This window comes from Malaya genurostris, chromosome 2 (assembly GCF_030247185.1).
Source record: "Malaya genurostris strain Urasoe2022 chromosome 2, Malgen_1.1, whole genome shotgun sequence".
NCBI classification, from domain to species: Eukaryota; Metazoa; Arthropoda; class Insecta; order Diptera; family Culicidae; genus Malaya; species Malaya genurostris.
The window spans coordinates 269,751,883-269,779,795 of NC_080571.1; the positions used below are offsets into that span (position 1 = coordinate 269,751,883).

General features: G+C 38.4%; 2 protein-coding genes across 2 annotated transcripts in view; one reads left to right on the plus strand and one right to left on the minus strand.

Annotated features, from left to right (window-relative positions):
• The window catches only part of LOC131429978 (CD63 antigen-like), a 173,122-nt gene that overhangs the window by 74,532 nt on the left and 70,677 nt on the right, over nt 1-27,913 (minus strand). The window lies entirely within an intron of this gene.
• Nucleotides 9,374-10,372, plus strand: LOC131429979 (dynein axonemal light chain 1-like). The gene is made up of 3 exons (XM_058594566.1): nt 9,374-9,549; nt 9,621-9,732; nt 9,805-10,372. Exons 1-3 carry the CDS (start codon nt 9,395-9,397, stop codon nt 10,096-10,098), a joined length of 561 nt encoding a protein of 186 aa, XP_058450549.1. The 5' UTR covers nt 9,374-9,394; the 3' UTR covers nt 10,099-10,372.

The window sequence follows — 27,913 nt, forward strand, 5'->3', positions numbered from 1 at the left end:
TTGTGCGGTGGAAATGAAGCGAGGAACCTCATTTCTTAACCATTCTTGGGTGGCGCGTGCTGAGTGCGATGGTGCTGAGTCCTGTTGGAATGTCCAAGGTCTGCGGCCGAAATGTTTGCGTGCCCAGGGCTTCAGAACTCCCTCCAAAATATTTTCGCGATAGATTTGCGCATTTATTTTGACCCCACGGTCGATGAATACGAGCGGCGAGCGACCATCGGCTGTTATGGCGGCCCACACCATCACCATGGCCGGCTTTTGAGTTCTGGTGGCCAACCGAAGTTGCAAATTTTCAGCTGACCTCTCTGGCAAGTAAACACGATCATTTTGTTTGTTTACAAACTGCTGGATAACGAATGGTTTCTCATCGGAGAAAACCAAATTCGGCAGTTCACCACTTTCGGCCAAGCGAAGCAACTCTTTAGCTTTTTCGAGTCTAACTTTTTTTTGCGCATCAGTAAGATCTTGCACTTTTTGGAACTTCAATGGCTTTAGTCCAAGCTCATTTTTCAATATTTGCCGAATGGCATATTGCGATATGTTCAGCTCACGAGCCATTTTTCGGCCACTGCGACGCGGATTTCGTTCAATTCGCTTCTTCACTTTTCGAACCATTTCTGCCGATGTTGCTGTTTTTTTTCGTCCACTTCCTTGACGTCGGGCTACGCTACCAGTATCACGGTAACGAGCGATGGTACGAGACACAAAAGATTTATTCACTTTTAAATGCTGGAGGGCTCTAACGATAGCCACTTGTGGTTTTCCAGCCAAATGCAAAGCAATCACACTATCACACTTGAATTCCATCACAAATAACTTTTTTTCTGAAAAATTCCCACCAAAATGCTTTTGTGCGCTTGTAAATAATATAATGAGCTGTCACTAGAATAAATCTGACAGCTGTGGGACGAGCGGTTTAGAAATGACAGCAGTCTGAAGTTGGTTGCAGTTTTTTCATCTCACCTTGTATATACTGAAGCAGTGTATTGTTGTGAGCGGACGATCGAAACAGTACCGTTAGCCGGTGATTGTTCGATCGATCAAAACAGGCCCAGCGGTGTACGTGATATCACTGTGCGGATTAAAAAAGAGTGTGCTTTTTCCTCTCGGAGGTTTTTTGCACACCATCGCAGCGGCGATACGCCGATCGACGAGGGCTAGGCCTTGGTGGCCCCCGTTGGATTTAAGTTAAGTATCATTATTTAGTTTTTTTTTTCCTTCCTGCATTCGACTGTTCTATTTCTCCCCGATTCACTTATTTCTGTGCGGAGGTAGCTCCGCAACATGTCTAGTGTAAATTCTGACCCCCCCGTTCCCGATGATCAAATGGAGACTTCCCTTGACTATAAAAAGTCTCGCATAAAGAGCTATCCGGATGGGCTCGCACTACCGGCCGGTCCTTATGCGGTCTATTTCCGGACCAAATCGAAAGAAAAAAAATTAAATATTTTAAAAATATCGCGGGACCTGTCCTCGCGATACAATACTATAAAAAGTTTTGATAAGATACGTCCAGACAAGCTCAGGGTCCTGTTTACCAGTTCAAAACAGGCTAATGAGCTCGTTCAAAATGATCCTTTTACGCGGGAGTACCGCGTCTACGTGCCAGCTCGTGAAGTCGAAATCGACGGTGTGGTCACCGATTCGAGTTTGACTTGCGAGGACGTTCTTAAGTACGGGGCGGGTTGTTTTAAAGACCCCTCACTTAAGAATGTCAAGATACTGGATTGCAAGCGATTGCATTCAGTATCGATCGCCGGGGATGGAACAAAGTCCTATCCCCAATCAGACTCTTATCGTGTGACCTTCGCCGGTTCTGCTTTGCCCAACTACATCCTCTTGGACCGGGTTCGTTTGCCTGTTCGCCTATTCGTACCCCGAGTAATGAACTGTACTAATTGCAAACAACTGGGGCATACAGCTACCCATTGCAGCAATAAGCCACGTTGTGCTAACTGTGGGGAAGCTCATGCGGACGGCTCTTGCGGTAAGGATGCTGAAAAGTGTCTCTACTGTAAGGAGGGTCCGCATGACCTCTCTGATTGTCCCGCTTACAAACTGCGAGGTGATCGAATGAAGCGTTCCCTAAAGGAGCACTCCAAGCGTTCTTTCGCAGAGATGCTTAAAAGTGCCACCCCTCCTAAACAGACAACGAACCCATATGCCTGCTTGTCAACTGACGAGAGCGATTCTGACGACCCTTTGGAAGGTCCATCTTCGGCGGTCCCTCATAGCTGTAGGAAAAGAATAAATAAATCCTCTCATAAGCTACCTAGTAAGGGTTCGAAGGTGTCTTCCGAAGGGCTTCGAAAAGTTACAGCTAACGGGAATCGGGACACAACACCGAAGCAAAAAGCTCCTGGTCTCGGAAAACTCAATTCCGAGATGGAATTCCCACGACTTCCCGGGACTACAAAATCCCCAAGCGTCCCAGAAAATCTACCAGAGAACCAACTAGGTGCTGGACTTATCAAGTTCTCTGATGTTGTGGACTGGATTTTTACAACTTTCAATATTTCAGACCCTCTTAGAAGCATTTTAATTGCTTTCATGCCAACAGTAAAAACATATTTGAAGCAGTTGACTGCAAATTGGCCCCTTCTCTCAGCGATTGTATCCTTCGATGGCTAAATCATCCACCGAGGTCACGGATCTAATCACTGTTTTACAGTGGAATTGCAGAAGTATCATCCCAAAAATAGATTCTTTTAAATTTCTAGTAAATAATCTGAAATGTGACGCATTTGCATTGTGCGAAACTTGGCTAACTTCTGAAATATCCTTAAACTTCCACGATTTTAACATTATTCGCCTGGATCGAGATGTTCCCTATGGAGGAGTACTTTTGGGGATCAAAAAGTGCTATTCTTTTTATCGAATTAACCTCCCCTCGATACCAGGTATTGAAGTTGTCGCATGTCATGTTACAATCAAAGGTAAGGACCTTTGTATTGCTTCCATCTACATTCCCCCTAGAGCCTTGGTTGGGCATCGGCGGCTCAGTAATATCATAGAGCTCCTTCCCGCACCGACGTTGGTTTTAGGAGACTTTAACTCACACGGTACGGGATGGGGCTGTCTTCACGACGATAACAGATCAGCTATGATCCATGATATTTGCGACAACTTCAATATGACAATCTTGAATACGGGAGAAATGACACGGATTCCTGCACCACCAGCAAGACCAAGTGCGCTGGATTTATCCCTTTGCTCGACATCGCTACGGTTGGATTGCACGTGGGAGGTAATTCCTGATCCCCACGGTAGTGATCATCTACCGATCGTAATATCAATCACCAGCGGCTTAAAACCATCGAAGACAATCAATGTTTCGTATGACCTCACACGAAATATTGATTGGAATAGCTATGCGACCTCGATATCTGAGAAACTTGAAAGAACTCTACAACTTCCTCCGGAGGAAGAGTACACGTTTTTGGCTGGCTTGATTCTCGATACTGCGATTCAAGCTCAGACGAAACGTGTACCCGGCGCAAAAACTAACATCCGTCCTCCCAACCCGTGGTGGGACAAAGAGTGCACAAATTTAAACGCGGAGAGAGCCTCCGCGTATAAAAAATTCAGAAAAAATGGAACACCTGATAATTACCGGAATTACGCGGCGTTAGACGTTAAAACTAAGAACTTGATTAGAGCCAAGAAACGCGGTTACTGGCGTCGGTTTATAGACGGCTTAACGAAAGAAACATCTATGAGCACTCTTTGGAACACAGCCCGACGAATGCGCAACCATAACACCACGAATGAAAGCGAGGAATACTCCAACCGCTGGATATTCGATTTCGCTAAAAAAGTATGCCCAGACTCTGTTCCGGAACAGAAGATCACCCGCGCCGCGACACCAAATACAAACGAATCACCGTTTTCGATGGTAGAGCTTTCACTTGCACTTTTGTCATGTAACAATAAAGCCCCGGGATTAGACAGAATAAAATTCAACTTGTTGAAAAATCTGCCTGACCCCGCCAAAAGGCGCTTGCTGAATTTATTCAACAAGTTCCTCACGGGTAATATTGTCCCACACGACTGGAGACAAGTCAGAGTTATCGCCATCCAAAAACCAGGGAAACCAGCCTCCGATCACAATTCGTATCGGCCGATTGCTATGCTTTCCTGTATCCGGAAATTGTTCGAAAAAATGATTCTGTTTCGTCCAGACAATTGGGTCGAAACTAATGGTTTACTTTCAGATACACAATTTGGTTTCCGCAGGGGCAAAGGAACGAACGATTGTCTTGCGTTGCTCTCAACAGAAATTCAAATGGCATTTGCTCGTAAAGAACAAATGGCGTCAGTTTTCCTAGACATTAAGGGGGCTTTTGACTCAGTTTCTATAAATATCCTATCTGAGAAGTTGCATCAGCATGGTCTTTCGCCAGTTTTGAACAACTTTTTACATAATCTATTGTCTGAGAAACACATGTACTTTGCGCATGGTGATTTGTCGACAATACGATTCAGCTACATGGGTCTTCCTCAGGGCTCATGCTTAAGCCCCCTTTTATACAATTTTTACGTAAGTAATATCGATGAATGTATCAACACATCTTGCACGCTAAGACAACTTGCCGACGACAGCGTTGTGTCTATTATAGGACCCATAGCTGCCGATCTCCAAGGACCATTACAAGATACTCTCGACAACTTATCATCATGGGCTCTTCAAATGGGTATCGAGTTCTCTACGGAGAAAACTGAGCTGGTTGTATTTTCGAGGAAGCGAGAACCAGCACAATTACAGCTTCAACTAGGGGGTGAAACCATAGCTCAGGCCTTCACATTTAAATATCTCGGGGTCTGGTTCGACTCCAAAGGCACCTGGGGATGTCACATTAGGTATCTGAAACAAAAATGCCAGCAGAGAATCAACTTTCTTCGTACAATAACCGGATCATGGTGGGGTGCCCACCCAGGAGACCTGATCAGGTTGTATCAAACAACGATATTGTCCGTGATGGAACACGGATGCTTCTGCTTCCGATCAGTGGCGAACACTCATTTCATCAAGCTGGAAAGAATTCAGTATCGTTGTTTGCGTATTGCCTTGGGTTGCATGCAATCGACTCATACGATGAGCCTCGAAGTGCTGGCAGGCGTTCTTCCACTGAAAAACCGGTTCTGGGATCTCTCATATCGTTTGCTCATTCGATGCGACATTTTGAATCCTCTGGTGATTGAAAACTTCGAAAGGTTAGTTGAGCTTAACTCTCAAACCCGTTTTATGTCCTTGTATTTTGATTACATGGCTCAGAATATTAATCCTTCTTCGTTTGTTTCCAACCGTGCTCATTTCTTGGATACTTCTGATTCTACTGTGTTTTTCGACACATCCATGAGAGAAGAAATTCGTGGAATTCCGGATCACGTGCGCCCTCAAGTGACCCCAAATATTTTTTATAATAAATTTAGAACAGTCAACTGTGAAAAGGTGTTTTACACTGACGGATCAAACATCAACGAGTCCACAGGCTTCGGCATCTTCAATCAAAACATCACCGCTTCTTACAAACTCAGTGATCCGGCTTCAGTTTACGTCGCAGAATTAGCTGCTATTCAGTACACCCTCGAGATCATTGAAACCATGCCCAAAGACCATTACTTCATTGTCACGGACAGTCTAAGTTCAATAGAAGCTCTCCGGGCAATGAAGCCAGGAAAGTATCCCCCATATTTCCTGGGGAAAATACGGGAACATTTGAGAACTTTATCTGAACGGTCTTATTTAATATCGTTAGTCTGGGTCCCTTCGCATTGTTCCATTCCGGGCAATGAAAAGGCAGACTCATTGGCTAGAGTGGGCGCATTGGAAGGTGATATTTATGAAAGACCAATCTGCTTCAATGAATTTTTCAGTATTTCTCGTCAGAAAACTCTCGAAAGTTGGCAAACTTCATGGACGAATGACGAACTGGGACGATGGCTACACTCCATTATCCCTAAGGTATCGACGAAACCTTGGTTCAAGGGGATGAACATGAGTCGTGATTTCATTCGCGTTATGTCACGGCTCATGTCAAATCACTATACATTCAACGCACATCTCCGGCGTATCGGGATCGTGGAGTACGGGCTCTGCACCTGTGGCGACGGTTATCAGGACATCGAGCATGTCGTGTGGTCGTGCGTAGAGTATCGTGACGCCAGGTCGAAGCTACTGGAGTCCCTCAGGGCCCGAGGTAGACCGCCTGAGGTGCCGGTTCGGGATGTGTTGGCGAGTCGGGATAGTTCATATATGCTTCTCATATACCAGTACCTTAAACACATTGATATACAAGTGTAATGAGTTATTCCTCGCTCAGAAAATATAATCTCCACCTACAGGTTCGACACTAACATCCGCCCGATTCTCTCGATCCCCGTCCCTGTTCACCATCTTCATTGGAATTAACAAGATCTTTTTTTTGTCACTAACTTTTTCGTTCCCCTTTCCCTGTTTTTTCACCATCTCGATGGCAACTAATTAGATCTCTGTCGTTTTCAAACATTTTGTTCCCACACCCCTTTTTTACCCCGTTTCCCACAATATTTACTTCTTTTTTTCATTCTCTTCCGTAACATCACCATCACCGGAAGACCGCTCCAGTCAATGACCAGCATGCGGGCCACCCGCCGGGCCTTCGTAGCCTGGGGGTGTTTCCCGCGGACCCTCACGGACCGAAGAATGCGGCCAACATAGAAAATTACCATCGCCATCTGGAATCATCTCATCCTAAATTCAATTCACCGGCCACTACCGATCGCCAGATACTATATTACATAATGATACTACTCTAGTTTTAAGTTAGACGATAATTAAGATTAGTAAATACCCTTGGCATCTTAGAGCTTAAGCAGTGTGCCTTAATATTATATTATATTATTGAATAAAAAAAAAAAAAAAAAATCATAATAATAATAATGATAATAATAATAACAATAATCATAATAACAATAATAATAATAATAAAAATAATAATAATAATAATAATAATAATAATAATAATAATAATAACCCAACTACATGTTTTATGCTGCTGATTCATACACCACTAGGTGGATTGAAACAGGTTTTTATTCAAAAATTGGACTGATTTTGTGAAAATTACTAGAACAACACTTTTTTTGTAGGATTTATCATTTTTCGTTTGGAAAAAACTGGTTAAAAAAGTTTCGCCCTTTTCAAAAATCAATCTTGATAAATTTTCGAAAAACAAAGTCTAATCTTCAAATCAGAGAGTGTTGCCAATTGCGAATATGATTTGGTGCTAAATTCAATATTTACTGTTGCCTTCATATCGCACGATCACGAGGAATTAGAAAAATGCAAAAGTGGCCGAAAAGAATTGATTTAAGCGCTATTCGCACTAGGCCGTGACGTATCCGGAACGGGACTGGGCCGGATTCCGTCCGGGTTACGCTTCAAATTTGTTTAATGCAGCTCCATGTGAATATTCTCACTAGACCGTGTCGTACCCGTGTCTGTATCGATACACGTCCGAAGCACGGTCAAAGCATGCGTTGACTCAAAGTTACTATTGGCAGGGACTGGAATTGTCACAGGTTTCCATCCAAGGCTCCAAGATACAGCGGGAAATACCACAAAAATCGTTAGCAATCTTCTTTCACATATCTTCTGTTGGTTTCGGCATTGCATCGTCGATTAATTTTTCGGTAACTACACGACATATCTTGTGAACAATCTGGTAGACAGCCCCAAGTCTGTAACTAAATGCTATGGTTTTTTGCGTGTCTCCTGTTGATAAATATCTGAAATCATGAGACGAACACAAACTATAAGCCATCTCAATGATCGTTATACAATTTTTGGTTGGAGTTTTCTTGACATTTACAAAGAAATCTTCTTAACAAATCAATGAAAATATCTTAAATACACTGCCAGCCTCTCTCGGAGAGTCACTGCTAATCGGAATGTAGTGTCATGCTTTTTAAGACACGGATGAATTTTGCTCAACAGCGAGTTGAAACAAGCTTCTGACATTCGGAAATATTCCTTGATCTCGTCATTCACAAGCTGGTTATATAAGGTGATGAATTCACCCTCAACTGCTCTTTTTCGCCAAAGTTCGTGCATCCAAGTATTCTTTCTTTATTTTGTTTGTATTTAAACTGCTGATTATCTTCGTCATTCAGAGCAATTGCAATTATAGCCAATTCTTCGTTGAAAAAATGTGCCATTTTCGTGAGGAACAGAAGCACATCAAATTCAACGATTGTGTATGTTACTAATAGCAACGGTAGCGACGCGGAAAGTGCACGGTATGATGTGAATATTTTACAAATAAATCCCGGCACGTTGCGGTCCCGTTCCGGATACGTCACGGCCTAGTGTGGATAGCGCTTTAATCATCATATTTAATACCCACTTTGAAATGTTTTGTCTGAATTAGATTCCACATCGATTCACGATTATATGAATATTACTCTTACCACACAGTAACTCCTCCTTGAATGGTTTCAGTTGTGGCAATCAACAAACCCCAAACATTTGAATTGACAAAGTTAATTGACAGAGACTGCTCTAAGCTTTCCCAAAAAGGTGATTTCATGTTCTCTTTTAAACTATAGAGCATTTTTTCCAACTCAATAACTAAGAGATGCTCCTCTGATTCCGTTATATGAAGTTTAATCTAATGGCTTAGCAGGAAATTACTTCGAATTTAATCTGTGTCCTACAGTTGGGGAATTATAGATTCATTACAAGGAAATACAATTTGTGATCCTTGATGCGTAACAGAAATTTACCCAAACGGATAAGGTTCCAAATCATCGAACAGAGTCCGTTGGTGTCTGTAAACTTGGTCTTCTAGTCACGTTGGTATGAATGTATTGCAATGAGAAGGCAATGTTGATGCAAATTAGCTTCGTTTATGACAATAAATCATTTTCATCCTGCGAAAACGGTAGAACTCAGTAATCAAGATGGAGAAACTTTTCCAGTTTTAACTAGTCATCATGAATATTTACCAAAAAAATAAATGGGACACGAAATTATCTGACGAATCTTCAACGATATCGTGGGTTGCACGAATTATCTTCAATTCTGATAGCTGAAGATAAATCGACCGCAATCATTGAAGATGATTTTCACTCAACGAGAAAAAAGAATGGTTAGGGTAAAATTTTATCAGTTTCTTGAAACTCTCGCAATCCAAAATCAAGTGCCAATTTATTCCTGACTGAGGTGGCAGTTTTTTTTTCTAAATTGCCTCTTACTTCTGTGCCGTTCCGAATCAATCCTGGCCGAAGTGAAAAAAAAGGTGAAGAATAAAATGAAAAATTCATCACTCTGAAATGACACCGAATACGATTTCCAGGAATCAATCGTAGTAGCTCTGGTGCATGACGTGCACGGTTCTCTAGTGTCAGGAAAATGGCTCGTGCAACAACGCTCAAAGAAGCTCTGCAGCGCTGGTCGCAGGAAAACGAGGGAACCGATCCGACCCAAGCCAAAGATATCCAACTGCAGTTTCAGTGGCCACCGATAGAGAAAATGGACGGAACACTGTCGTCATTAGCGGAATGCGAGTAAATATTTTCCTTCATGTTATCAGCCAATGAACCTGTTTACCATTTTGCTACTAATCCAAACGAAACAGAAAGCTCAGTCTGTCGTCCAACATGATCGATAAGATAATCGGTGTGAGCGGGATGAAAAATCTCCGGATATTGTCCCTGGCCCGTAATTATATCAAGTCACTGAACGGAATTGTAAGTGCAATTTTTCTTTGATCCGATTTGTGTTGCCGAGATTCGTTATGACTATGATTCATCTTCCACCAGGAAGCACTCGGCGAAACCCTCGAAGAGCTTTGGGTCAGCTACAATCTCATCGACAAGCTCAAGGGGGTAGAAAGTTTAAAGCGACTCAAAGTGCTCTACATCGGAAACAACTCGATCCGAGAGTGGGGAGAGTTTAATAAGCTGCAATCGGTTGCCACTCTGGAGGACTTGCTATTTGCCGGGAATCCCTTGGTGGAAAACATCGACGAAACCGCCTACATTCGGGAGGTTCAGAAGCGGCTTCCGTCCCTGAAGAAACTTGACGGGGAAAATATGCTGACGGATGATGATTGATTGAATTGTGATGATTTTTTTTGAACGCGTTTGAAGCAGATACCTGTGTGTCTTTCATTTCAGCTTCCGGAAGGGAACGGCTTTATTTCCATTTCAATAAAAATGTTTTACTTTATTCGCTGCGCCTTCCAATTTTAGTGTGACCCATTTCATGCACAAGAAAACTCGAACAAGCGGTGGTTTAGTAGAGCAAAGGTACCATATTCGAATGGAGCAATTCCAGAAACATGTAGCAAGTGATCCAGTACCGTAGTGAGGGTGAGGCAAGTGAGGCGACCGCCTCGCGCGTCAACAGCCGGGGGCGCCCAAACATGATGGAATTGAATAAAATGTACAATTATTTTATGAAAAATTTATTTCATGAGGTTTTTTCGGGAAAACTATTTCAATTAGATTTAGTTTCAGATTAGTACTATACTGTTACAAAAATCTGACGAGATGCCGCCATAATCGTGATCATTGATAAACATGAAAATGCAATTTCACAGTCATTTAGAATACAGAACCGCCATTCAGTGACGACCGTTTTTTCATGAGCATGAGACGCTCTCTTCTTGATTGTAGTTGCTGTGGCGTACCGGAGAAATTTGGCGCCCGGGTGAAATAAGATTTTCCGCCCCTATCGTTGGTTTAGTGAGCAAAAAAAACAGCTGAACTCCATCTACGGAAAGATGACTTGGGTGAGCAAAAAAAAAAGGTTTCCAAGGATTGGTTTGCCGCCCCCTAAAAACGTTTTTTTTCCAAAAAAATTTAAAGATATTGACATAAAAAAACAATTTTCGATTTCGGAAATCTCGAAATTTTTTCAAATTCCGGAGAATCGATTTTAGAAATAATTTTATTTTATGTGACAAGACTAGACTCTTGACGTTTCATGCAATTCCAAGACATTTGTCACAAAAAAATTTAGATTTCTGAGATCTACAAATTTCCATTGTCAATTTCTTCAAATTATTTTGGAGATGACACTAGATCTCGATGTTTCATGCAATTCTATTAGATTTGGCATAAAAATTTCTTAAACCACAAAAATTTCCTGAGTTTCAGAGTTGAGTTTTTGAAAATTTTGAAATTTCAGATCTCGATTTAGGAGAAAAAAATTTTTTTTTAATTTTAGTTACCGAAGTTTTAAATTCTAAGACATTTGGCATAAAAAATACCCTACCGTTCTAAGATGAAATTCGTAAAAATTTTGGTGAACAGTCGAGGAAACAATTGAATGTTTGGGTCCTTATAAACATCGCACAAGTTTCATATCTCGACAGCGGGAACGATGTTTGTTGGGAAACGTGTTATTTTGCTCTAGTTCGCCTTTCCAGAATGAGTCAAAAAAAAAATTATTTTCTAAAACTTTTGGTCCTGATTCAGATTTTAGCTATGGAAATCAGGTTCAGAATCCAGTTCCAGAATTTGGGCTTAGAATTTAGGTTCCAAATTTCATTCCCAGAACCCAGGTTCAGATTCTAGATGCAGAATTCAGGTTCATAATCCACGTCCAAAATTCATATCCAGAATCCTAGCACTGGTCGAAAATATAGAATTCATGTCCAAAATTCAGTTCTATTATTCAGGTCCAGAGCCCAGACTGCCATTTTAGGTCCATGACTCAAGTCCAGAAATCAGATGCAGAATCCAGGTCCTGAATAAAAGCTCAGAACTAAGATCCAGAATTCATGCTTCGAACCAGAATAAAAATTTTCTAATTCAGATACAGAATTAAATTCCATAACTCTAGTATAGAATCTAAAATTCAGGTCCAAAATTAATTTCCACAATCAAGATTCAGAATTTAGGTCCACAATTCTGTTGGAAACTCAGTTTAGAATTCAGATCCAGAATCCAAGCCCAAAATCCAAGTCCAGAATCCAGAAGTAAGTCGAGAGTTCAAAATTAGGGCTCAGGTTCATTATTCATTTCCAGAATTCCGGTTTCAAAGTTCAGACCGACAATTCAATTCCAGAATTCCATTCCAGAATCCAGGTTCAGCTCCTGAATTCAGATCTAGAATTCATTACCGGAATCCAGGCCCTGAATCCAAATTCAGAATTCGTGTCCAAAATCCAGTTCATGAATTCAGGTTTAGTCGTGAAAAAATCTTATATATTATTACTATGGAATTTTATTGTTGATCGATAAACAGGTTTTGAAACTTTCTTGAATTTTGAACCATTTCGAAATAAATTTAACGCAGGGGTAAACTGGTTCTTCCTTTCGCTTTATATGGTAAACCTTATGAAGAACTGTCCTCTTTTTTTATTTAACAGTATATTTTATTTTAAGCACACTGCCTTAGCTCTAAGATGCCGAGAGTATATCTTAACTGTACTTAAGACTAGGATCATTTCATGAATTGTAACCCCGATTTAGATGAAACTTGGCAAGACGTCTCCAGAATAGCAAACCATTTGCTTTGCACGGCTGGAGAGACTAATTTGACTCAAGACAGATTTTTCGAAATAGCGGACTTACTGTTTCTTGCATTTTCTTCAAATCTTTGTGTCTAATTTCTTCTTATTCAAAAATGGTACCTAATGTGCCAGAAGTCGCCGATATTTAGATATCAAATTCGAAGTAAGTTTTTGTTGAATCGTGTATTTATACATCATTGTAAATTTTATTCAGAATATCTATTCTTGTGTGTATAGACTTGGTAGAACGGCGCCATTTAAAGAAAACCAAAACACGAAATCTTATAAGACCGTTTCGAATTAAACATGATTGAGGGTATGTATTTTGGTATGCACTTTCTGGCATTTAAAATGCCTTACTTTTACTTCCATTTGTTCATGGATTTATTTAATTTAACTACCAATTGATTCGAAAACATTTCACTTAAACATGTATTGCAACGTCGTTCCAGTATTTCAATAGTATACCATTCAAAAATCGGCTTCAATTCATTTATGTTTTATCGAGCCAATCACAGCGCGACTTGATGATGCTGTCCTCTTGATTCCTCTAACACGGCCGACGGTTTTGATCGTTGCTTCACACTTCGAATTTAGTTCAGTTTCAGTTCTGTTTCGGTCGGTGTAAGAAGGGTTCACGTCATAAATGACGAAAGGTATGCACAGTATGAATATGTTCACGAAACGGAATCTATAAATATATGCACTATCACATCTTTCAGCTCAGTCGGTACCTACCTGCGAACAAAGTAGGTTACTCGTCTGGTGAGGAGATGACAAGACTAAAAATTACATTGTTCGTTCGCTGGGTAGTTCATTTTTTAACGGTGTGTAGGTGCATTTTTCGTTCGCTTGAATGTATCAAATAACAACATAATTTGCAGTACTTGTATATTGCTTTGATGGCGAAGATGGTGTACGTACACATTACAACCACTGATCCTCTTCATTATCCTTTTTAAAATAACGCATGCACTATCCAAAATAATAAACATTGAAGCTAGTTTTTCTTGAAACTTAGTGAAAATATTTTGCAAAGACAACTATTCCTTGTATCTTGAACATGGAATCGTGACTTCTCACGTTAATATAATTTCGATAATGTTCGAATTACTGCATTTTGTGTGTGTGTGTGTGTGTGTATGTGTGTGTATGTGTGTGTGTGTCTGTGTGTGTGTATGTGCGTATGTGTGTACGAAACGTTTTTCAAATGAAAGGTCTTGTGGTCCCATACAAAATTTCTGAATATTATTTGGATTCGACTTCTGGTTCCAGAGTTATAAGGTAAAATGTGCAAAAAATGAAAATATGTTTTCTAACTCTTCTCATAGATGGCGCGATCGATTTTCACAAACTTAGGTTCAAATGAAAGGTCCGGATCCGGAAATATAAGGTAAAGTGTGTAAAAAAATTATACCATCACTGAAAAGGGCGAAATTCGTAAAAAAATTCTAAATCGACCTCAAATCTTATCCAATCGATAGTTTTTATCAGTAGATAGTCAAACAAACCGATTTCGATTATTCTTTTGAAAATCGAAGAAAATTATTTTGAAGAATACCACAGTATTATTATATGATAGTATGATTGATATGAGAAAGGCATCATTACACCACTAGGTGGATTAGAACAGGTTTTCTTTCTAATCATTGCCACTCAAAAAACTCAGTTCGTGCTGGCATCTCATCAGACACAGTCGACAATTGCTTACGGTCGAGACGATAGAAACAAAGACAATACAGTGTAGTTAACAATAGAGTGTACGAAATGGGCAAATACGATTTAACAAAGCCTGAAACTTGGCCTACAAGGCCAAATTCAATTTGTATTGATTTCAAGCGCTGCAAAGTTAGGCCAGCAGCAACCGAAATTGAAATCTTGCTTAAGGAACGAATGCATCTAAACGTTACTGATGTAAGTGAAATTCAATTCAACAAGGCGTCTAACTTTGTGTACATTATGTTCAAACGTGAAAAAGATGCAATTACATTTGCTTCGGTTAATAACGGGGTGCACAGTATTTATCATGACAATGTTAAATATAAAATCCCTGTGTACATGGTGGACAATGCCATAGAAGTACGCGTGCATGACCTTCCCCCGCAGACCAGCGAGGGGTATGTTCGGGAATGTATGTCGCAGTACGGTGAAGTTCTTTCCATCGAAAGGGAAGTATGGCGGAATTTTTTTTCCGGGTATCCGGAATGGCGTGCGAGTAGTACGTATGCAACTACGTAAAGCAATTCCATCTTATATCATTTGTGATCAAGACGGGATACATCCGTGTAAAACGCTGATTACGTATGAAAATCAACTGGTTATATGTCAGTTTTGTGAACAACCTGCACACTACGGCAAACCTTGCACTGAAACTGCAAAAAGGACAACTTTAAACAAAAATAAGCCCAACAACGGAAACTAGTGAGCGCAGTACTTCTGTTGTACCATCAAACCCTGCAATTAATGCACAACAAGGCGCGTCTACAGCAACTAACAACCAACCCAAGAATGCGAATTACAAGGAAAACGAAGAAAAAGCGGAAACCAACAACGATACCACCGATGCGGCAATGGAGGACGAGACGAGCCACGAACAAAGTGCCCCTCACTCATCGCAAGATAAAAATGGAAGCTCCTCTCCCCCTAGAAAAAGGGTGATAACGAGATCCAACGGTAAAAAAATTATTTTATCTAATAAAAACATGGCTCATTCGGCCACGTAAAGCTTGTATGCAAATTGGCCTGAATAAAAAATTTATAAAAAAAAAACTCAAAAAACTATTAATTGTATTGAAATGGTGGTCAAGAAGAACTAACAGGAAATCAAATGAAAAAAATATTCACAGAAAATAGGCCAATTATCGATTTTTTCACGTTTCGCCTTCGGCTCATCAGTGCTTGAAGCAGTTCAAATTGCCATCTCTGCCTATCAGTTAAATTTAAACCGTTGAACAAACGCAAAGTTTACTCTATTTATGTAACACTCTATTAATATTGTACAGGTTCAATATCATTTCTGATGTCGCGAGCGTAAATGAGTGACTGCTTATTACTATTATTACTTATGGTGAACATTTAACGGGTTGTTTGTTTGTGCAAAAAAGCATGAGTCGAAGGCGAAACGTGAAGAACACGCGTTCACAACAAAATATGTGCTTTTTACACAAACAAACAAACCCCCAAATGTTGTCGTTAATTTAATTTATGCCTTTTGAAAATTGAAAAAGTTAGACTTAAAATCATTTAGTGACATTTGCCAATTTTCTTAATTCTTAGTTATTCAAACTTTGGAATAATTATGTAAAATTATGTAATTCAAACACTAGAATATTTCTCCGTTCTCGAGACATTTTGACATAAAACTCGAATAAATACGTATATCAGTGGAAATACGCGTAAAATATTTCGTAGCTGATTAACGTATATCTGTCCATTGCGTAAGATCAATTTTTAATGATACTACAATCTTTTATATTAAAAATGGCATCGAAAGAAGAGCAAGTGTATGCGGTCGCATTGAAAATCCGGATCTGTCAGAGAGAAAACTTTCAAAAACTAAGTTTTTCTGCAAGCACTGTCCACGCCAGGAAAGGTGGGAGTGGAACGAAAACGGATCTCAGGAACCATCATAAAGCAAATATTGCAGAAGAGAGCAGATCTTTCGAAGCGTGCAGTTGCTAGGAAAATAATAATGTCTCCAACTTTCGTGCATACTTTCAACACAGGCAAGTCATGAAGTCGTTCAAGGTGAAAACCGTACTGAACCGTAATGATAAACAGAATATGACGGCTCAAATTCAGCTCGCAAGTTGTATCGCGAATATTTGACGAAGTTTTCTTGCGTAATAATGGACAATTAAACATATGTGCTAGACGACTTTAAGTAGCTTCCCGGAATGTCTTTTTATACTGTCATGCAACGGAACGGCGTAGAGGAGCATACCATTGGCCAAGGTACACAAAAAATATTTGATTCGGCAGGCAATATGCAGCTGTGGTCAAGCAATCCAAAGTTTCATCACTACCGAAACGGTATACAAGGAAATATACCGTAAAGAATGCCTAAAGAAGCGATTGTTACTATTCCTAGGCAGCCATGACGCTCCCTCGCTGTTCTAGTGTAATTTTGCATCTTGTCACTATGCCAAAGGTATTTTGGAATGATATCAAACGAATGGAGTCCATGTGGAATCGAAAAAGACAAATCCACCGGTATTGGAATCTAGTGCAGAGATAACTCTCTCAATATAAACAACAAGCTATAACTAAAGAAAAATTTCGAAAATTTTGAACAAAATCAACTAAATCGGTTGCAAAGAAGTCTGCACATACCCTAATGCCTGGAGTAAACTCCTAAGGTCGTAGTTTCTTCATGCAGTCTAATAAAATAACTGTAATTAGTTTTAATTAAACTATGCACAATTGAATGAATAAAAAATGCATCATGGACCGAACTAACAGTAAATTTGTTTTATTTCAAATCTAATTTGTTTAGATTTTGTCGCGAACAAGCCTTACTTTCAGCTTCATGTCTAAACATTTCGAGAAAGGTTAGGAGAAAGTTCTTTCTAAGTAAATTCATTACCTTTGATCTGTAGAATCTGATCAAGAATTTGAAGATTTTCAAATGTAATTAAATTGATTAAGCAGGCACTTTGAAAATTTTCAAATGGCTCTTATAAAGTTAACACCAATTGCTGCTTCTAGTTATATCAGATACTAAAAATATTATAAAAATAATAAGACAGGCGATTCAACTTTTTCTTTAAAGTGTATTTTTTTAAACTGCTCATTTGATTTCCTAGAACTTTTTCTTGGACACAATTTTTGTACAGTTAATAGTTTTCGAGATCCAACGACGTCAAGGAAAATGGAACATTTCTACTGTTCAAATAGCACAAAAACCGCTAGGTCTAGGAGAGTGATCACTATGAGCAAATTTACTGCTTTTAATCAACAAAATATTATTCTAGTCTTTAAATGGCAATATTTCATCATAAACTTGAAGTTTTGTAATGGCCTTTTAATTGTTTTAGCTGTAATTTCTTCATTTCTAAAAATGCACATATCAAGCCAACATCGAATGTACGCTATTATAATATGTTTGAATAAAAATATTACACAACAGTAGAGATGCATTTTTCCAGTGTCGTCCCGTCCTCATGTGCACTAACTCGTGCACTGCACAATGCTATTTGCAAAACACTTCCTTGATATTACACCTAAGTGTAATATCAAAACTGACGAGTTTCGGCTTGCTAGCCGTACAGATTTTGGTAAGTTTAAGGGGCAAGGGTATTTACCCCCGAATTTATGCTAAGTGCACATAACCAATATCAAAGAAGTGTTTTGAAAATGGTAAACTTAAGTAAAAAATGGTTATGTGCACTTAGCATATATACGGGGTAAAAACTCTTGCCCCTTAAAGTTACGTTTTTAAATTGTTTTTTTTTTCGTTCTGAAAAAGATATTAAGCAAATTTACCTCGACTGTTGGTTTTCATAACTACAGGGTGATTTTTTAAGAGCTTGAGAACTTTTTTAAACAATAAAACGCATAAAATTTGCAAAATCTCATCGGTTCTTTATTTTAAACGTTAGATTGGTACATGACATTTACTTTTTGAAGATAATTTCATTTAAATGTTGACAGCGGCTGCGTCTTAGGTGGTCCATTCGGAAAATCCGCTTTTTTATCGACAAATTTTGTTCAGCGATGAGGCTCATTTCTGGTTGAATGGCTACGTAAATAAGCAAAATTGCCGCATTTGGAGTGAAGAGCAACCAGAAGCCGTTCAAGAACTGCCCATGCATCCCGAAAAATGCACTGTTTGGTGTGGTTTGTACGCTGGTGGAATCATTGGACCGTATTTTTTCAAAGATGCTGTTGGACGCAACGTTACAGTGAATGGCGATCGCTATCGTTCGATGCTAACAAACTTTTTGTTGCCAAAAATGGAAGAACTGAACTTGGTTGACATGTGGTTTCAACAAGATGGCGCTACATGCCACACAGCTTGCGTTTCTATGGCCATTTTGAGGGAAAACTTCGGAGAACAATTCATCTCAAGAAATGGACCGGTAAGTTGGCCACCAAGATCATGCGATTTGACGCCTTTAGACTATTTTTTGTGGGGCTACGTCAAGTCTAAAGTCTACAGAAATAAGCCAGTAACTATTCCAGCTTTGGAAGACAACATTTCCGAAGAAATTCGGGCTATTCCGGCCGAAATGCTCGAAAAAGTTGCCCAAAATTGGACTTTCCGAATGGACCACCTAAGACGCAGCCGCGGTCAACATTTAAATGAAATTATCTTCAAAAAGTAAATGTCATGTACCAATCTAACGTTTAAAATAAAGAACCGATGAGATTTTGCAAATTTTATGCGTTTTATTGTTTAAAAAAGTTCTCAAGCTCTTAAAAAATCACCCTATAGTTGAAAGTCATTTAGCCTGAATCGGACAGTATTAGTCGAAACTTGTTTTCGATCGCCACATCAGGAAAGACTTAGCACATCTGTTCTTATTACAGTGTGTTGCAAATAGCAATAACTTTACGTCTGATTAGTGGTTCAAATTGAAATGTTTAAGTTTGCAGTAAGCAGTTCAATTTGAACTGCTCGGCACTGACGAGTCTAAGACGAAACATAAAGATAGTTAGTTGAAAGTGTTGCGGAAAAAAATTAATGTGCGAATTTCCTAATTATTGAAAAAATATTCAATATTAAAATATCATAATTGTTGAAATAATATTCAAATATTTTTATGAGTGTATAATCGATTTAGAGCGCCAAATTAAATTATTTATACTTCTTTCTGGACACCATTTCTGTACAAATAACAGTTTTCGAGTTAAAACGGCTTAAAGCATTTACCCATTTCATTTATTAGTCATGAGTTCAATCGGTTTTTTATTGATGTCAAATTGTCGGTTTGCCATGCAGAAAACGTATACAAAGTTTCATCCAAATCGGAGAAAGTCGATCATGATTTCATCACCTTTTCAGTTTCTGCTGTATTTTCTGGAATTGCTCTACGTCAGGGGTGGGAAACTCTTCTACTCGGAGAAGTGAAAAAAAAATATTATCGTCAAATATTTTCTTGCCGTTTCAAACCTTTTACTGAACTTAATAAAACTTAAATATACAGGGTGGCTCACGACCCTACTCTACGTCGATTTGGAAAGATATAACCACAAGCACAATTATAATATTCGCACTTTAATGTCTCCCCGCTCCGCATAAGCTTTTTATTGTTTCCAGTTTGGCATTTGGTTGAAAGACATCCTAAAACATCTGGGAGACCGTAATTAAAAATTTAACGGAATTGTTAAATCCTTTCGATTTGGATACAGTGGCCCAAGGCTGAATTTTCCTTCCAACCTTGCGAACTCTAGAAGAGTAGATAAGGAAAAAGAAAACATTTTGTCTGGGTAATAAAAAGGTACAAACTGTTGCGATTATTGAACATTTTTTTTTCGGCTCACATTGTGTGTTTTTTCCCTGTTTTCCAAATATACATAAGCTCATTGTGAGATCTTACCAAATTTGCCATCCTTTTGGCATCATGTTTGTGTCCGCTGTTGTAATGTTCATCTTTTCATCGATAAACGGATATTGAAAAAGGGTGCGCGAGGACTTGTTATGAAATTATTTTGTCCTTTCAGAATCGGATTTGCTTCATCTGAAATACATATTCCAATAGTAGTAACGAAAGATCGTGCAAAGCCTTTCTGGAAATTGATGTTGTATTGTGTTCGTTTGCTGGGGGTAAATTTTCCAACCCTCAATGTTTAATTTAATTTTGACGTTTATTTACTGTGGCGGTGGAATTAAAACGGAAATAATCTTTAAAATGTATTTAACTAAGGTCTTCTGGTGCAGTGGCAGAGAATTGCAGACGACTTTCTACCTTCGAGCAAAAAAAAACAGCATCCTAGTGAAAATGCGAAAAGTGCATTATAAATCCAGTCCGGAGAAAACCATGCTGTTAGTTTTCAGAACAGAACAGAATTACTTCAAGCAGAAATGTTACGTTGTTTGAGCACCTGTTCTGTTCCGCACTTCGATTAAGCTAATGAAATTAGCTGATGGATACCGTTGTAGTTGTATCCTACCAGTGGATTCATTTTCTGAAGTGAGAACTTGCAAGCACTGATTAGTAATTAGTGAAAGTATGTTGTTTTTAAATTTTCTGCTGACTCAGTTCTTCAATAAATTTGCTCACTTTTTTAACTTCTAGTTTGCACGTGGTGCTCGATAGTTTGATAGATATCCTTAGATTTTCTACACCAACAGATTGTGAGTTCCTCGGCCCATACAAAATTCACAAGAAGATTTACACATGCATTCTAATTAGCACTGATGTGAAAGAGAGAAGTATTTTATTTTATCTACGAATGGTTTCTTGATTTGAGATACGAAAGAGGAAAAACATTATTTGGTTTGCGGTGCTGTGCGGGGGATGACCGAGATAACTGCACTTGGCAGCTCTTAAGTAAGCATAGCGTCAAAAAGGTTGTCAACATGGAACAGATATTCCTAAGCGACTGAAACAAATAGCACCCCTCCACTCTCGGTTATCTTATTTCAGCGTCAGTTTCTTCTCCGTTGGCTTCAACTCCAGCTGATTCTTTCTTTGAACTACGGCAGAGATGTTGCATTCACCTTGAAATAATGGATGGCGGACGGCTCTTCTACGCCGGGAGAAGGGGAAGAAATACGAACTGAATCACCACAGCACGCCAACCAATCAAGTACATTGTTTGTGGGGTTGGCACCGTCATCGGAAGGCACATTACGTTATGATGACAGTTTTATATTAATGTTGACACAAATGTCACATACAGTTGGAATTTGTTGTTACAAATTAAATGCCTGTGTATGGATTTTGAGACAGCCTTTCCGGAAGTACTTCGGATGTTTGACGCTGTTTGGATTGGATTTCATGTTCTGTGATTTCGTCCGATCAGTACAAGACAGCACCTCGTCAGGTAAACCATTTTGAACGTTTTTGCTGTGTTTAGAAATATTATATTCTAGTTTAAAATATTTCTAATTTTGTCCCATCAAAACGTTATTTGCTTTTTGCTCAAAATCTAACACGTTTATGTTGAACGCTATCGAAGTTGTGTTCAAGTACGATCAAACTTTACACCAGCCTTGATGGTCCAAATTGTAGAAGATACTGCTCTGTAGCACTAGAAAAATCATTTTCAACTGCTATATACGGACAAGTCGAAGACGAAATGTAATGGTTATTTCAGAGATGGAAATAAGCTCATTTTGCGCACGAAAATGTGAATCAAGATTTCCGATTGTGAATCGATAAGCCGAACACCGTGAATTGAAAAATTAGGTAACAAAACTACAATTGCGATTATTTTTTGGGAACTGTATATCACACAGAGTAGCAGCAGACCTTATGCATACGCGCTCTTTTTATTGCGCTAAGACAAATTTGTTCTCTCAGTTCGCTTTCACATATCATCCAAGTCAGTCGATAAAACAAAACCGCTTACGTTCGGGACGGAAGAAACCAAGTACAGTATTGTGTAGTGAACAATAAAACGACCTCGGAAATGAGTGAACCAAACGAACAAAAGCTACCACCGGTACGAAAGAATACAATTATTGTTGACTTCAGGCAGTGCAAAATTCGACCTTCGATACGAGAACTTGAAGGTTTGCTTAAGGAGCAAATGCATCTTGACATTAAACGTGTGCATTCACTTTAATGCAATCAGACAAATAAAAACAACATTATTTGTCCAATTGCATTGAAGTAAATGCACACGTTTAATGTCAAGTTTTATTAAGAGTTGGATGCAATTCAATTCTATTAAAGACAATAACAATGTCCACTATGTGGAGCACGAAAACATTAAGTACAACATTCCAGTATATATGAAAAATAGTGCTATAGAAGTGCGTGTGCATGATCTTCCCTCAAGCGTCATCGATCCTTATATTCGCAAAACTATGTCCCAATACGGAGAGATTCTCTCTATCGAATAAGAAAAGTGGAAGAACGTTTTCCCCGGTATTTCGGAATGCAGATACGTATTTTGCGAAATAGCATTCCGAAATACGTATCTGTATTATAACGTTTGATACACTTTCGGAAAAATAGTGACTGTGAAAATAGTGACTTTGTGAGAGTGTAATGACGTGATATAGTGGAATTCAACGGTACAACAACAGTACTATTAGTGAGAACATTCTACTAACAGCTCAAACAGAAATTTAGTGAGTTTAGGCATCTTTTTTTTTCAACTTCGGAGATACTCTTGAATCAGGGTTGGAAAAATTAAGATACAAAAATCATAAAATCATAATCACTAACGAAGATCACCTGGTTTAATCCTTTTAAGATCAGTTGATCAGTGATCTTTGAATCACATCGATCAAAATCAATACTGATGTCCCGTCATACAAAATCGGTAGTGATTTTGAGCTACTATTATAGACCTTTTCAAAATTATAAGGTCACCCTCGAATTTCAAGTTTTCGCGCGATTTTGATGGGACTTGTATGTTTGTCAGTTTGTGTTGAATATAGTGATTAAAAATATCATTTTTATTCATTTAACAGCGTTATGTGACTATGGGTAAGCGAAAGAGACTAAATCAACAAGAACAAGGAAAAATTTTGGCTTTCAAGAAGGTAGGATGGGGGATCAGGAAAATTGCAGGAGAAATTGGTCGTAGCAGATGTGCGGTCGCAAATTTTCTGAAAAATTCAGCAAAGTATGGTCAGAATAAAAATGTAGGACGCAAAAAAGAAACTGTTAGAGAGAGAGATACTCGTCGAATTGTCAATAAATCTTCGAATTCTACCTTGAGTTGTTCACAAATCCGAACTGAACTTAAATTGGAAGCTTCAGTTTCGACGGTTTGGAGGGCATTAAAACTTTCGCCCAACATAGTTCGAGCAAAAATGAACAGTGCTCCTCGTTTACTACCTCGACACAAGGAAGCTCGACTGGAATTTGCACGTCGGAACATGCCCCAAGATTGGAAAAAGGAAAAAAATTAAAAAAAAAGAAACGCATTTAAACTATTTTCATAACAAATGTGTTAAACTATTAAAGGTGATATTCTCGGATAAAAAAAGGTTCAACCAAGACGAACCAGACGGATTCAATGGTTATTGGCGTGATCTACGTAAGGAACCACGATATTTCTCAAAGAGAAATTTTGGCGGTGGCTTTGGGGTGCGTTCTGTGCAACCGGCAGGCTGGAACTTCAATTTGTATCGCACAAAATGAAAAGTTCCGATTACATAAATGTCCTCAAAGCTAGTCTGCTGCCAGTAATTAAAAGAAGACGCAAGTCAAAGCTCATTTTCCAGCAGGATAACGCCAGTATTCATAAGTGAAGTGGTTAAAGTCCGAGAAAATTGATATTTTGTACTGACCAGCTTGCTCACCGGATTTAAATCCAATTGAGAATCTCTGGGGAATTATGGTACGACAAATTTATGCCGATAATCGTCTATTTTCATCATTACAAGAGCTAAAAAGTGCTATTCTTCAGTCTTGGGCTATTGAACTGATAACACTGCAGAAATTGGTGCAAAGTATGCCAAATCGTATTTTTTAAACAATAAACCGTTCCGGTGGAGCAACGGATCATTAGATGCTTTTTGTTGCTTATTCTAACCATCCGAACTTCAATAAACTGCAAGTGGCCTTATAGTTTTGAAAAGCCATTTTTCCTCAAAAACGTTTTATCACAAAAGTTTTTCAGCGAAATCAATCAACTCTTGGACTCACATTCGTGTTTTGCAATCTTTTTTTTAAATAACTATTTATTGGAATATGAGTTAAAATTAAATTATTAAGATTTAAATTGGGTGTTCAGCCACAAGTGGTGACTTTTCAGCTCTATTATATATATGATTTGGTTGTTACCATGAGGACATCATTTGCTTCCGCAATTCTGAGATTTTTGTGTAGGGAAAATTTTAAACCTACTTGTGTTTTTCAATCTAATTTCATGTTCCATAAAAAAAAATACCTAAAACTATTCCTTTTTTCTTGTATCTTGAAATTTATGGGTGGCCTTATAATTTTGAAAAGGTCTGTATCACTGATTCCTGTAAGATCAAATCACTGGACGATTGTCAAATGAAATTGTCAATTTTGTATCTTTGGAAAGTTTAGTGATGGGTGATAAGGAATATTAATGGAGCATGTACATCAATGATTTTGTCAATTTATATGCATGAGGGTCCTCAAATTGGGGAAAATTGTCAATTTGTAACTTTCAGGAATGCTCCTTTAACAATCCTTATCACCAGAGTTGGGAAAAATATTGCTTTCGTTACGGCACGATTTGCAAAGTTTCAACACATGTTCTCGTTTGATACAAATCGTGATCGATTTCGCAGTCTGTCATTTAATTCGCAATAAAATGAATACTAGATGAGGGGAAATGAACGTTAGATGAAGGATTTACGGAAATAATCAGTTTGGATGTTGTAAAATCATCGTAATCACATTGATAACGTTAATTTTACAACAGCTTTTACTGTGCAATAGCAATACGCAATGAAAATTAGTAAAAAAAATATACCACACCAAATAGTGATTATAGCGACAAAAGCCTGTTTTACTTCCAGCTGGTTGATGCTGATGATGATGTTCATGAAATATTTAGATTACATCCAATAATACGATATTTGACATGAATTTGATTTATAGAAGTAACATGAGCGCAGCATTTGGCGCAGCGTTTGAATTGTGCCTTTAAATTGACATAGCAAAATCCTGCACTCCTGTTACTTCTATAAATCAAATTCATTTAATTCATTCAAGCTAAATATGATAATATTAATCAGCTGCGTAGCATGCTTTGTGATTGGTCATGTTTCTCTTATAATTATTATCCATCGCTGCATGTATGTTAATATTACTAGCTGTTTTTATTTATGATATTTCTCAACCACGACAGTATTAATGAATAAATTTCAAATACATCACGAATTATGGGATTTCGATGAGACCGACGAAATAAACTCACCAAACGAGCTTGAAATTATTAATATCGGATAATCCATATCCGAGAAAGTTGAGCGGTAATCAGTTTTGACATTAACGTCACTTATACCATTATATTATCGGAACCGTAAGCGACATTTGAACTTCAAAGCTGTTTAATGAACACATAGTAGCATTGAAACCGAGCCAAACTTTGTTGAAATGTTGATTCCGAATCAGGCAGTGATACTGATAACGAAAAAGACATTTTTAAACTCTAAGTAAAAATCAAAATTTATCTTATCAAAAATCATTCGTTTCAAAATTTATTACATTATCTACAATAAATATGTGATATGAAGAGATATTACTGACTATTTTAAAATTACTGAGAATAAAAAAACCAGCACAAATAGAATATTTTTCATCAAAATTATAAATATCTTCTTCCTTTCACAAAATTACCTATCTTGACGGTATAATGTTCTACCATTACCAAGGGTCAGTCATAACACCATGAAAGAAAGATTCTGTATTAACTATGTACTAATCTCACTGGATTGTTTTCGTTTGAGAAGTAACGAATTCAGTCTGTGTTTACCAACTGATGCCATGCAATAAAATCGAACTTAAATCCATTTCTTACCCATGTATGATCAACCGGCCACATTCTTATCACCAAGCGAAGTAATATTTGAACAACATTCATTTCACTTGCAATGCGAAAACTGAGCTCGTTTAATTAATAAAATTTGAAGGATCACCTGTTTGTAAACATTTCCGATTGCAATCAAATGAAATAGCGAGCTGCATGAGTAATGATCTACATTGTAGCCTGCTCTCTGTGTAGCTCATAGAAAATGCAATTCCGCTTCAATGATAACTATTGTAATCCAGTTGCATTAAAGGAATATCTCGTCTTTTTTGTAATAACGGCCAATAAGCCACCTATTAACATTCACTTTGCAAAGGAATTCCGAAATACTCGGTACTCGCTGAGAGTAAGTCATAGCAGTAAACGATAGAGAAACGCTTTTTCTTTCATCTGGTGTTTATTAATACTCTATTTATCATAGCTCGCCTGCAATTTCTTTCAAAAGTAGATGTTGAGAGGATGCTTATTGGTCGTTATCACAAACAATTCGTGCTATGTAAACAGCACTCGTCCCATGTTGATTTTGTTGTTGTTGTTTTGTGATGTCTACTCATTCAAACGTTTTGCCTTTTTCTATAAAAAGGTAATAAACTTGCTGGAAAACCCGACTTTCGAATGGAACCTCCGAGACCCATAGAGTTACATACCATTCTACTCAGCTCGACGAGAACGGGGAATGTCAGTGTGTGTACATTTCAAAGATTTTTTTTTCGCGCTCATTTTTCTCGAAGATTTTAACAAACTTAGGCTCGTTTGAAAGCTACTATTAGGCCATTGATAAACTAAAAGTGACGTAACCGACCAATCGCGTTGTTTCTGTCGCGTTCAATTTCCTCGAAGATGGCGGAACCGATTTCAACAAAGTTAGATTCGTTTGGAAACTACTATTGGTTCATTAAACAGGTTTAAAGTTCAAAAGACCTCACGGTACCGGTTATAGTGACGTAAACGTCAAAACTCATTACCGCTCAATTTTCTTGTACAAGTACAAGTGACGTAATCGACAAAATATTTTTGTTTTAAAATAGTGAACTATGATCGCGTTCAAATATATTATTGCTGATGCGCTTGTTTGCCGAATATGTGACATAAACGCTGAAGCATGATTTTCTGAACTATTCGAAGTAATCTAAATAAATTGTTGTCAAAAATGAGCCCAAATATAATAATGCCACTGTGTCGGCGAAAGCGAAAGGCAATCTGACACCACTAGGTGAGTTGAGAAGGGTGATTCATTTTTATAGACCAATGCAATAATTGATCCTTTTGGTACTGCTCAAGCGCGTGCCTTCCAGCTCCGGTCGTTTCCGGTAGCCCTCGAAGTCCATTTGGTTCGTCTTTTCAATTGCAGACTCTGGATCGGGAAAAAGGAAATCCTGTTTTTCGTTTTTCTACTATTTTTGCATGGATCGTAGAAATATCTTCTTTGAGACGCATTGAAATCAATAAAGATGTACGTAACATAGCCGAAAATAAATCGATTGTTCCATAGCTTAGAGCATTCTTGAATTTGTTTTTGCGTTTTTGTTTTCAATTTGAAAAATTTCGTTCAAATCATTCTTCTAACCATCACGAACACCACCTTCAATGCTTGACATATCCCTAAAGGATACTCGTGGAAAAAAAACAAAATTGGGTTGTCAATGGTTAGTTGAAATCTTATTTCAGGATGCCTTCAGGATTCAGTTTTGCAAGATCCATGAAATTGTGTTGCACGTCGTCGATTGCACCATGCTTTGGGTTATGTTGCCTTTGGGGATTTGGAGAAATTC